The following is a 12,865-nucleotide window of genomic DNA, read 5'->3' on the forward strand; positions in this document are numbered from 1 at the left end:
GTAGAGCCCAGAGAGTTCAAAAGGGAGCAGGCCTTTTGATGTCGTCCCATCTGAGTTAGAGAAGAGGGTTATCCAGAGGTCAGCCCTGAATAATAAGAACTTCACTGCATGACTGTGTGTGTGTGTGTGTGTGTGTGTGTTTGTGTGGTGTGTGTGTGTGTGTGAGCCCATAAGACAGAATACTCCATTACTTGATCATCCCTCCTCTATTTCTGTCAAATACTTAGGAGGAGAATAATGGGAGCCGACACCAAGTCTGCTGTGTATCTGCATGTCTGTGTCTATGTGCATGCACAGGCGTGTGTATGTGTGCGTGCACAAGTACATGTGCATTGCATGTGTGCGTACCAGTGCCTGCTTGCATATAATAACAGCCTTAGGGAGAGTATGGGTTACTACTCTCAAACTTAGGGAGACATCTGCACTCAGTGCTGAAATAAAAGAGAATTTTGACTTTCTCCTCCCGCTGGTGTTGTACTTTGAGACAAAGAAGGAGTGACGATGAGGCGGTGGGTAAGTCAAGGGCTACAGATAATGAGCCAGGCAAAATGTTGGTCTCAATTATCAAGAAGGTGCAGAGGGATGATGGATTAAAAGCTTCTTTTGCACATGGGGAGAGAAAAGAGGTGTGTATACGCTGTATGTGTGTTTTGTGTGTACATATGTGCCGGGCTACCTGGTATGTGTGTGTATCTGTGAGTGTATGCTCATATGCTCTATATGTGCATCTATATACTATAAAACAAGTTGTTCCAGACTAATATGCCTGATAAACGCACATATTTGACTGCAGCACAGTTCATCTGAATATTCATTCAATAATTCAATACATAAATATTCATGATGGAAAACACCACTCACTTTTGCATTGCTTAGCAACCAGGAGGATATTTATATAATATTCAAGAACAATAGTCCTTGACAGCAGATGAACAATTAATTATTATTTCATTTGCAATGTAAAAGATTTAGTGATCATATTGAGAAGTCTTTTGATGCTGTTTTGCGTCACGCTCAACGTTGCCTCTTTGGCACTTAGGAAGGCCAGCCTCCAGTGACTTCTTCGTTATATAACGATTATAAAGTGATTTCTTTTCTTCCTCTTTCACTGCAGGGTTAGCAACAGTGTAGTGCAAAGGGATGAATGCAAACACGTGTCTTTAACTACTTGGGTCATCTTGACATCCTTGTTGCTGCCTTGTTACCATTAAAGGCTCCGCCTCATAACCTCATGCCTTTAGTTGTTTTCAAAACTCTTCTCCAAACAGTCCATCCCAGGAAGTGCTGCATGATTATCTCCACCAATCGCAATGAGTCTCATATGTGCACCAAGTTAATCTGGGGCCTGGGCAGCTTGTGCAAGCTGTCTGTAATTAGTTGTTGCTCCCATTTTACCAACTAAGCCAAATATTTATGCGGTATTCAGGTGGTGCTCATCAGCTCATGAAGTTAGAAAAATGTCACATGACCGACTCGTATTCACCAGGTGTTTGTGTTCGGGTGATGATGGGTCACTGACATATTTAGCACATACTGTATACCTGCTGGGATGTCAAGAAGCTGGGTCAGTTACATCATCCACTGAAATATTTACACAGACAGCACCAGGAGTCTATTCAAAATGTAAAATTTAGATGACCTGCTTATTTAAAGACTGGACTAGGAGATATGGAAAAAAACCCCCATCACAATATCTTTGAACAGATACCTCAGTATCGATATTATGATGATATTGTAGCAATGACTGAATGTCAAAAATCTCTTCAGTGTCAAACCCTCATGAAAGCACCTGTGGATATGATGACCAAGCAGCTAAAAAACAGCAAACGGTGTGATTAGTTCAGAAAACTGCATTCCTATACATTAAAATGAAGAAAAGACAACACTTATGCTGTATTGTGATATTATGATATCCAAATCCCAGAAGATCTATAGCAGGGGTGTCAAACTCGTGCCATGGAGGGCCAAGAGGCTGCAGGTTTTCATTCCAACCAACAACTCCACCAGGTGATTTCACTGATCACCCTACCTCCAAACAGAGAGGCGGGACTAATCAGTGAAATCACCTGGTGGAGTTCTTGGTTGGAATGAAAACCTGCAGCCTCTTGGCCCTCCATGGCACGAGTTTGACACCCCTGATCTATAGTCTTAGCAGATATATTCCACAGTGGTGGAAAAAAGTTTTCGGACACCCCATGCATTTGTGAAATATTGCATTAAGAATCACTCTTAGGTCTTTAAGTGCAATTTCTTTTAGTACAGACACAGCCAAAATACTAAACAAATCCCCCCCCCCAAAAAAATTGATTGGTTCCATAAAATACATAAGAAATTTTGAGTATTGGGTCATTTTGGTACCAGTGATGAAGGTCGTGCTTTTTATTAAAAGACACATTTTTTGTTGCCAAGCTTCTTGTCTATATAAAGCCAGCACATTTGAAAGTTCTTCAGACACAAAAATGGCTAAAACAAGGAACCTAATGCAGGAAACTCGCCTGAAGATAGAGATTAAACTGTCAAGAATTTAGTTTTGTTAGTTTTTCTTGTAAACAATAAACAAAAAAATATAATTTGTATTTGTTTCTATCTGTCTAATGCAGCCACACCTTTTGAAACACAAAAAACATTTTTCCACAAATATTTCATGATAACATTTGAGATTGTGAGATTGTGTGAAATTTTAAAGGTGTCCGAAAACTTTTTTCCGCCACTGTATTTATGGAATAGGACCTATTGCAATAGTGCATTAGGGCTTTGTGCCACCCTGTGCATACATACTACACACTACTTATTCTGCTGTGTATTGTGCTGTGTTGTGTATTGTGCTGTGAACTGCTGGCCACCTGAATTTCCTAAAGGTGATGAATAAAGGATGTATGTATGTATATATGTATCATGTGCACAGTTTGTCTGAAGTCCCTGGAGGTGAAACTCATGGTGACTGACTGATGGAGATAAGTGAACATCTCTTTTTGACATGAGCTGCTTCCGGAGGGGTTTTGAAATAACTGAGGTCATGAGGTCACTGAAGAGGGACTTTAACTTGGTGCCGCTTCTGTGTTTCTTATTCTGGTACTTGTCATTGATTTCACTGTGGTGCCTACTAAGGTCTCCCAACTCATTATGGCATTCTGTTTCCAATAATGTCTATTTGTATGTATTTGTGCATGAAAATTGGAGGTTCTTGTTGTTAGCCTTTGACAGCTCTTCCCGGTTTTGTGCCTGCTATGCCACCAAATGGGCAAATTCAAAAGTGTGCTTCTGAGTCGTGCAAAAGACTAGACACCCATCGGAGGAGAGAATATATCTCACACACCTTACTGAGTCTGCACACGCCTGCCTGTGTACCCTACCTGACGGCGAGGATATGCATAGGCTGTGATCGTCGGAGGTTGGTCTGGGGGGAGTCGGCGGAGGAAGAGGAGGAGGAGGAGGGCGGCTCCGGGGAGACGTGGCTGAGCGCATGCGAGTGTTGAACCTGCCGCGGCTGGTTGTGCTGTGTGTGATGGTGGTGGTGGTGGTGGAGGAGATGGTGGTGTTGGTGTGAGGAAGAGGTCTGTCCGTTGTGCAGTAAGGGGGCGGACTCTGGCTGCTGACCGCTGCAGGTGGAGTACAGGCTCTCCAACGAGGAGTTCATGTCATTCACCAGGGCTTCTAGATCCACGTCATCCTCTGGAGGAGACAGACAGGAAAAGCTTCAGTAAGAGAGGGATCAAATACAGCAGCCACTTTCTTTAAAGGACCACATCAGATGTATTTTGACTTCACATTAACAGTTCTGTCATGTCTGTCTGTCAAAAAGGTTGAATAAGTGTATACATAACATATTTAGGTAAGTTAGAAGGCTCACTACAATTCACTCCCATTTATATTCAAACAATGTGAAAACTACTCTACTATAATCACTAAAATCGCGACTGTTGACAAGAAGCCAAAATAGAGCCTGTTTCAAAGTATAACAATCATTTTTTTAACTCCTTTAACTCTCCTTCCTTTTTGTGACTTCTTTTGTAGATTCAGTATGAAAAATAAACATAAACAGACACACTGTGCATGTCATCCTCTATTAGAAGAAGAAAGGATTACTTAAGGAGGGCATGGATTTTGCAAGTATCTCTAGATCTACTGCCAACTTACAACTGCAATATCGAGCTTATCAGTGGTAAGTGGAGACAGCAGAACAGAATAAAATGGAAAATGGCACACCAGAATTGGGCAGACATAAAAAAAAACATGACAAAACACAAAGGAAATTCCAGCGAGAGTACAGTGAGTCTACTGCCTTAGTTTCAAACACTGAAAACACACGGGACTTTCCCATTTTCTATTTCAGTTTCTCTGTTCATTTTACTGCGGCCACGATTTGAACCTTTGACCTGCCTCGACTCGTGGTGTGCCACCTTAACCCTAGGCTGGAAAACAGGCGCACGCACACACGCACGCACGCACACACACACACACACGTCATCAGTAACCAGTTCTGGGTGCTCAATCAGTTAAGACTGTCTTGACTTGACTATTGTACATTGTGTTGCCTTGCGAGCCAAATCTCCAGGAATAACAGGGACAAGTACAAACCTGCCCGCAACACTTTTCAACTCTAGAGTTCACAAAAAAGGCATCACGCTGCAAGCATCCACTCTAAATTCACCACATGTATCAACCATTCTGCCTTTAAAGGTCTTTAAAAAGCAGGATGTATGAGTCTTTTTTTTTTTCAGAGGAGGAATTTCTCCTCAAAGCCCTTGTGAAAAACTGCAGGCAGATTGAAATTCATGCAGTGAATTTTTCAATGGACTTCAGAAGGATAGTGCATGAAAGTTGGAGGTGAGCTCAACTGAAGGCAAGCTCACATCTAATTGCTTTTCTCTCTGAAACTTTTATGAATCTGGGTAAATTCAGCTTTTTCTACATCACAATGGTGGCTCAATCTCATGAAGAGGAAACCTGTCTCAGCAGTGTACCAGCACATCTCATCTTTACATCCCCCAGCCATGCTGCTATACACAACAAAACCACTAGGGGGAGACAAGCTCTGTACTGTACAGAGCAGGGGTCCCAAGCTTATTGAGCCCCTGGGAAGGGACCTGAATATCAACTATTAGGCCAGTGCTTTTTTGCCTTTTGGGGTATAAGGCCACAATACACTAATGGCTGTCAATGGCAACAGAAGAGCCAGTAGGAAGCCTCTGTCACATGAAGAGAAATCATCTTCTACTTTCATGTGGCATTCATTATGATACCAGAGACATCAAAACACTATGCTCTTTGGCTATTCTAAATGATTTTATCCACAGAAACACACAAAATGAGTGAATAAGAGGCTTTTCCAAGGGAGTGTATGAAAATAGCTCCCCCCAAAAAGAAAGGTAGCTTGAAATTATTTTGATATCCTGGTATATGGATATAATAATAATTAGTAATACAGTGTAATAAATGATTGCATATATTGCATATAGGTCCATATCAAATATTTATATCTGAAACATGCGTGAATTTGGCAGATTTTTATAGATGTACATACAGGCTATAATACAAATACATTTAATTCTTTGAGTCACCAGCCGCTGTTGTCATATGCATATGATGGGTAAGTACAGATGCACATATATGACCATATAACAACAATATGCCATTGTGCATGTGCACATATGTAAGTTTTACATATGAGACAAGATAATACATTATGCCTACTGTGGAAATTCACCTTTGACTTTGTCATGGTTGCAAAAAATACAGGACAGGTAAAAACACAAACAGCAATATAGAGGTTACACATGACAAGACTGAGATTCTGAAAATATATATGAAATATATGTTCAGCATATATGGGGTGAATATGTATCACCATATCGGGGGTCTATAAAATATGTTTGGTTCATATATGACTACATGACTATATATGTAACATATACAGTATGACAACAATTCTCTAGTATAGGGGGATGTTCATATAATCCCTGAACTCCAGCTACAGACTGTCAACAGCTAATGTGTCAAATTATAGGCTATTGTGGGTGAATCAGTGAACAAAAGGATCTTAAGCGCCTTTTAGTGTGCAGGCCTGCTGCATACAACTGCACAGTTGTGACTCCCGCAGCTCAGAGAGCAGGACAGCTGTCTTGGTTGTGGGCCTCTGAGAAAGTCCTGTCAGTAGGTGTGAAGGTCATGCCTCGATCTGCCAAGCAGCTAACAGTCCCACTGCTCCACAGAAAGATGACATTATGTAAGTTTTGGATTTAACCTAAGCACTGGGCGCAAGAACAGGAAACGGAGCAGGAACTTCGCCAGACTCACTGAGAAAAAAAAAAAATCCTAGCCGCAGGTTAGCAGGCTTGTAAACATGTCCATCCCTGGATATGGCAGTGTAACTTTGTTTCCAGCACTAGACAGTGGCCAGAGCTACCTGCTGCAACTAATCTGTGCCCTTTGAGGAGCTTTTCCTGAAAACGTGTCAGGTAGCCATATCACAGGTGCCTGTGAATTACAGGTGGTTAATCTGCCGGTATTATTAGAGACAGGTAAGCTGGAGGCAGCTACTTACACTAGATAGCCTGGAGAGCTAAAGAGCTATATACCACAGGACACAGGGTGCATGCAAGGCCAGATACAGGGCTATGGACAGTACAGGACTCAGCCTGCTGTGGACAGAATGCAGGACAGAATAGCTGGCACAAGATGCAAAATATATAAAGCAGTGATGCCATTACATGAAACAGTCTTTACCTGTAGGTCAATAAATAGTCAGGGTGTGAGAGGGGTAAATCCGAATCATAAAATGAGTATGCTTCCAAATAATACTGTGATATTCTCACACATCCAACTCACAAAGAGAAACACGATGCCCGTGTCACTCTCAGTCAAAAGATCGTACACAAATAAGGATGTCACAATCAGACAAACAGAGCTGCCGTGTCATACGCTCGGACGCAAGACTGACACATGGATGACGCATACACACACAGTGGGGGGGAAAAAAAAGCAAAATACAAGCGTGAAGATTTGGACCTGAGGGCAAACGATGGTTGTTTGTCTTTGACGTGGGGCTTAGAAAATAGAAATCACACCAGCTACTGGGCATTGGCAGGCAGATGAAGGCCCATAAACACCTTTATTTACGCCCGCCAAACACTCAGTGGTCACAGCATGCCTGGCCGAACAATACTGCAGCCATTAATTAGAGCCTCTTTAAATATTAGGGTAGTTAATGTAGCACTGAAGCAGAAAGAGAGAGAGAGAGCTATTGGTGTAGCCTGTTAAAAGAGAGCTCAAATTTGTGATGCTGTTGCAGTAACAAGCTCAAGATCCAAAAAAAAATGTGTGAGTTTCCCCCTATTGTAAAGATCAGGATGCTATTTTGCAATGACAAAATTTTACATTATATCACATAATTTAGCATACACCTCTTACAAAGTGACTTACTGGCCATGCGGATATGGCCACTGCAGAGGTCCCTGTCTTGCTTGCTGAACTACTGCTCCACCTCCAGGACGACAAGCAAAGTGGCTTATAGAATAAACAGAGACCTGCCATCACTAATGCAGAATAGATGTGAAACAGGAAGGGGTCGAAGGTCGAGAAAAGGGAATCAAATCTAGGATGCTCAATGCTAAAAATGCTGGAAAACACACAGTATACATACAGCATGTCTACATAAAAAAATCAATACTTTCAGAATAAAACTAATTTGTGTTAAGATGATGGATATCGCTAAATCCCATCATCTAAGAACATTGGTGTGCTGCGTACATTCATTTTTAAAGATGGACATGGTTTGTTTTTTCATACCAATACAAGCGCTATCCAATATTAGAAACTGAGGTGCCAGACAGATATGGCAAAAAACATAGAGTCTGCACCTTGAAATATAATACACTCCCAAGATTTACTAGAAATCTGATCCGCATTTCAATCCTGCCTCTACCACTTCTCACTCCGTACAAACTGGGCTGATCATGCAAATTCAGATGCGACGTCTGTTCGACAAATTTCAAATCAAGTCAGGCTTACCGGGTGAAAGTTCTCAGCATCTACCTGTCCAGCCAGCCAGCTCTCCATCCATCAACTGGTCCATCAATGCATGCATCTGTCAAACATCCGCCTCTAGTGGTGGACTTTAACTCCATTTATGAGACCAGCGCTACACATATACATTATTGTTCTTCTTCTCCAACTTCACTGCTCTGCCGTGACAGTTTAATCCCCTCCCTTGTCTTGTCCAAACCTTTAAACAAGTTCAACTGAGGGTAAATATAGCCCAGGCTTCCCCCATTGTCTGAACCACGCTAAGTACAGTATTAATCAACTGTAAAACTGGGCACGTCTGGCAAGAATCTGCATAAAAGCTGTTTTGAATATTTCTGATCATTAGCGAGCGAGACATGGCCAAAACAAGACCATTGTGTTGACAGCAGATCCATATGGCTCCCTGTTTGTCCTTAGCCCAGGAATGTCGTCTATGCATTCATTCATTCATGCATTCATTCCCACCGGTTAAAAACAAAGGGGAGGGGCAGCCCTCCTGTAGAAAAGAGGGATGCAAGAAAGGGACACACATATACGGATTATATACATGAACTGAACACACACACACACACACACTAGAGGGATAAATAGCCTGTGAATACAAGCTCTACAGAGGGCTTTCCAGGCAAAAAGGGATCAGTGCGACCACAGAGCAAGCCTAAACTGTAAAGCGTGGCTGGGCACCGGGGAGCACAATACCTCTGGTGACAGCACACACACCCACCGAGGGGAGAGAGAGTGTGTGTGTGGGAGAGAAGAGAAGAGAAGAGAAGAGAAGAGAAGAGAAGAGAAGAGAAGAGAAGAGAAGAGAAGAGAAGAGAAGAGGAGAAGAGTAGCGAAGAGAAGAGACTGGCAGAATAAAAGAATGATGGATACATTAGTTGAAGGGGCACTATGAATGTTGCTGGGTGGGTGTGTGAAAGGGAGGCTGTTTTCACACAGAGTAAGTGGCTTCAAAGCTCTCATCTTTATCATTTACTTTTGACAAAAAAAAATTCAAGTTTTTGTCATTGCTCAAATGGTTAAACTTTTCAAGAATTTCATATGTTGCATTCTCGTCACTCTTTGTACCAAACCTGCCTTTAGACATTTTTCAACCTGCATCTCAGCTGATAAAAGACTTTTGCAGTCTTTCATGCACTTTAACTTTCTCCCCTGTCAACCTTAAGTTAATTACAAGCGTCAAACATCTTCAAAAATCAAGTCTGCGACACTGTGACATGGTACTGATTAAGACATTGCGGTGAGTGACAGGCAGAGGAGATGGAGGCAAAGAGGGGGCGTCACCCAAGAAAAAACAGGGGAACAAGGCGGGGATGAGAAACAGATAGAGGGGCGGGGCTGGCTGGGAGGCGTGTTAATGAAAAAGGGCTCTCCAATCAGGATTATGAGGCGAGAAACACTTGTTCCATTACAAATCAGCACGTTTCATTCACACCACCTCGTAATCTGTACACACCCCAACCTTCGTCAACCCCCTATTACAGAGTCCCATTCTTGTCAGGAATGTGCTCCCTCGCTGCCCGCGTGCAAAAGTGTGTGTATGTGCATGGGGATGTGTGTGTGGGCCTGCACGTGTTTGCCCATGCGAGCGTGCCTGTGTCACTCTCCCTTTACAAAGGCATAACTGGAATAGCTTGAGGTGGGAGCTTCATTTCCAGGCCTCAGATCACGGCTGGTCAGCCTCTCCAGAGCCACGCTGTCAGATTACAGCGCCGCATTGGTACCATTGATGGGATTTGTTGCCTAGCAGCTGTGTGCCCATCTGAGAAACCGCTCCCCTGCCCCAGCCCCCCTCACCCCCGGCAACAATGGTCACACCCATGTTGCCAACCAGCAGTCTGAACCCCGGTGCCCGACAGCCCGAGTTTCTCTTCACACAGTCGCACATGGGAGCGTATGTGTGTGTGTGCACAGGCATGCATGTGAACACACAGTCCCTGAGAGATGTTGAGCCTAATATAGCTATTATCCCTGTATGTGTGAATTTATGATGTATATAACAAATGAAAGAGCAAACTTACACATACCATCCCACAAATGAAAATGCACATGTATGTATGTACACACACACACACACACACACACACACACACACACACACACGAGCTGTGTGCGTCTGCTGCACAAGTGACGTGACTTGTGGTTTTCGGGTCTGTGGGAAAGGGAGTGAATGTCTTAGGGACAGGTTTAGGGAATGCCAAATACTAAGAAAGAGCATCTACAATATCTATCTAATCATTTATACTTGATCAGACAAAAATCAACCATTGCAATTACCAGCAAACTACAGTTACAATACAACTGTAACTGTGAAATGACTTGATATTTTGGCACTATACTAAACAGCAAACAGGTGGATGAGGCGGATATTGTACTGTCCGGCACCTCAAGGCACTATACTTGCAGTTAAAATGTTCCACTAGTCAGGCATTGGCACAACTGTCTTACTGCACCTAATATTCGGTTCACACTTGGTTTTAACCGGACAGCCTTAAGCACGTGTGAACATGGTTCAATGCATCTTGGTGAGGCATCGTGATCCGATCACCCAAACACCTTCAGAGAGTCAGGGACACACTGGGCCACATTACAGTTGTAGCCTGAATTGTAGCCTGGTTTGTCCCTGACATTTCTGGAAGACCGCCTGGTTGCTTTGTTAAAAGAAGGAGCTTGAGTCCTTACCACAGCAGCCCTGCTGTGAGTCCAGCTCTATCTACTGCAACCATCAAAAATAAAGTAAAATAACAACAGAATAATATAAAACGTGTAGTCGGGCATAACTGCTTTGTGAATGGGCAAAGATAAAGATTTGGATGTATGTACTTCATGATGGGTTAGGGTTAAGGTTAGGGATTTGGAAAAAGTTACAGAGGAATCAAAGTAAAAAAAAAAAAAGAGAGGAAGGAAGGAATTTTGATGGATCTGAGGTCAATCACAAATTTGATCACAAATAGTCACAGGAGACACATTTCAGATGCATGATAATGCCAGGTGTCAATGGCAATCTGTTTCCAGGGTCCACTTGTGATCAGATCACCTGAGATAGTTGTTAAAACAAAGTCTTTTTAAAGGGTGTAATGCTGAAAAATTCAGCTGCACGAGTGCTTATTCAGTTTAATTATAGACAGACTGGTGTAAGTGTTGATGGTGTGTGAGGAGGATCTAGTCAGCCAAGATGTGTCACTTAACCTTTTCCAGAAAATCTCATCACCATGATAAGACTGCTGTCAAATCTTTCACGTCCTTTTCAGACACTTTTAAAGTTCAAATGCCACTTCATGAAAAGAGCAAGTTCCCTGACCCTTCAGACCATGACGATGATTAAAAAAGATCCTCATACAATCAAAAATGGATATGTGGTTTTTTCTCAACTTCTTTTTGGCTTTTGAGCTACAAGATTGAAACCATCCTGCTGAGTGGCTGGGAGAACGAACAAAGAGGAGACAACACTTGCACAGTGCAAGTCTGTGACATCTCACTCAGGCATGTGTCATGCTGCTTACTCCAACTGGCAGGGACAATGCTGTCTCTGTCTCCTTTTGCCTCTAGTTAGATAAAAGCAGACTGGGTTGGGGAAACCAATATTAGCCATTGCAAATCACTGAACTTCACAGTCTGAATGTCATGGAAACATGCCAAAATGTGTAAGTCACACCATCATACTTTGTGTTTGCTTTTTAGATTATATATGATCTTTGGTACAGTACATTACATGGGGCAAGTTCCTTTTCAAGATGTCAAATATTTGCTCAGAAATGCCCTGATAAGCTGCTCGATCGCCTCTCATTCCAAAAATATGAAATAGTGGCATGTTCCAACAAAGCCTTGCTGTTCCCTCCACCACAACACTAATAGGTTTATGACTATTCTGGGTTTATGGCAAACACAGCAAGTAGCTGGAGGCTCTATTAAAGTCCCATAAGAATAAAAGAGTGGATTTGCTGGAAAATGAGTTTAATAACGTCAGCAAGGATTATCAACCCACTTCTAATAACAGTCAAGGGTCTGGGGCTTAGTTCAAATCTCTGCTCAGCTGATACAGGACAGTATTGTCAACAGCACAGCATGTAATGGAGCTTATAAGAGTCAGCACTGCGGCACATTATGAAACGGCAAAGTAGCAAAGGTGAAGTGCTAGTCATTACTTGTCGCCCATTAGTTACTAGTAATTAAAAAAATTAAAAAAGTAAAAAAACAAAAACAAAAAACAAAACTACAACCTCTTTCCTTGGCAATCTTAAACAGGAAAAAGTCTAAATTTGTTGGGTGAACTCAAATCAAAAGTTTCACATTTTCGTTTCACCGAGTATTAAGAATATGTCTACCCACCCAAGCTAATTCAAAAAGGAAATTTCTACAGTGCTCCTCAGAAAAAGTCATCTCCGTTGGGCCCTCTGTCCTGCACTCCTCAGTTCCCTCCATGCAGGCAGATCCAGAAAAAATGACAATGTAATTTCTGCTCCATTTATTTCCCATGCCGGGGCCAAGCGTTCTCATTCACTCTTTGAGTCTTTGCAGACTCCCCGCCCTTACCTCCCATGCTGAGCCAATATTGTGCTTAAATCTCATGCTCCGATTGTCATGGATGAACCCTGTATGGCACAATTAGATAGACGGCGTAATTATAATGGCACCCCGTGTCCGTGCAGATCAACCTTTGAACTGCTGAAATGTTTACAGCGGAAGAGACCCAAATATATATTATACCCCACCCCCACCCCGCCCCACCATCCAAGGCCCAGTGGAGAATAATGGGGTGCAAGCCACTCTGCGCACTGTAAGCGGCGTCTGAGACCAGGCACACACACACACACACACACACACACTGGAGTAAGCC

At 42.5% G+C, this 12,865-nt stretch overlaps 1 protein-coding gene across 3 annotated transcripts in view; it reads right to left on the reverse strand.

Moving 5' to 3' along the window:
* The window catches only part of grb10b (growth factor receptor-bound protein 10b), an 88,165-nt gene that overhangs the window by 42,417 nt on the left and 32,883 nt on the right, over positions 1–12,865 (reverse strand). For all 3 annotated transcript variants that reach the window (XM_030073529.1, XM_030073530.1, XM_030073528.1), the window contains exon 4: positions 3,354–3,672. In XM_030073529.1, coding sequence (XP_029929389.1) covers positions 3,354–3,672 — 319 coding nt within the window. The remainder of the gene's footprint in view (positions 1–3,353; positions 3,673–12,865) is intronic.

This window comes from Myripristis murdjan, chromosome 16 (assembly GCF_902150065.1).
Source record: "Myripristis murdjan chromosome 16, fMyrMur1.1, whole genome shotgun sequence".
Lineage (NCBI taxonomy): Eukaryota > Metazoa > Chordata > Actinopteri > Holocentriformes > Holocentridae > Myripristis > Myripristis murdjan.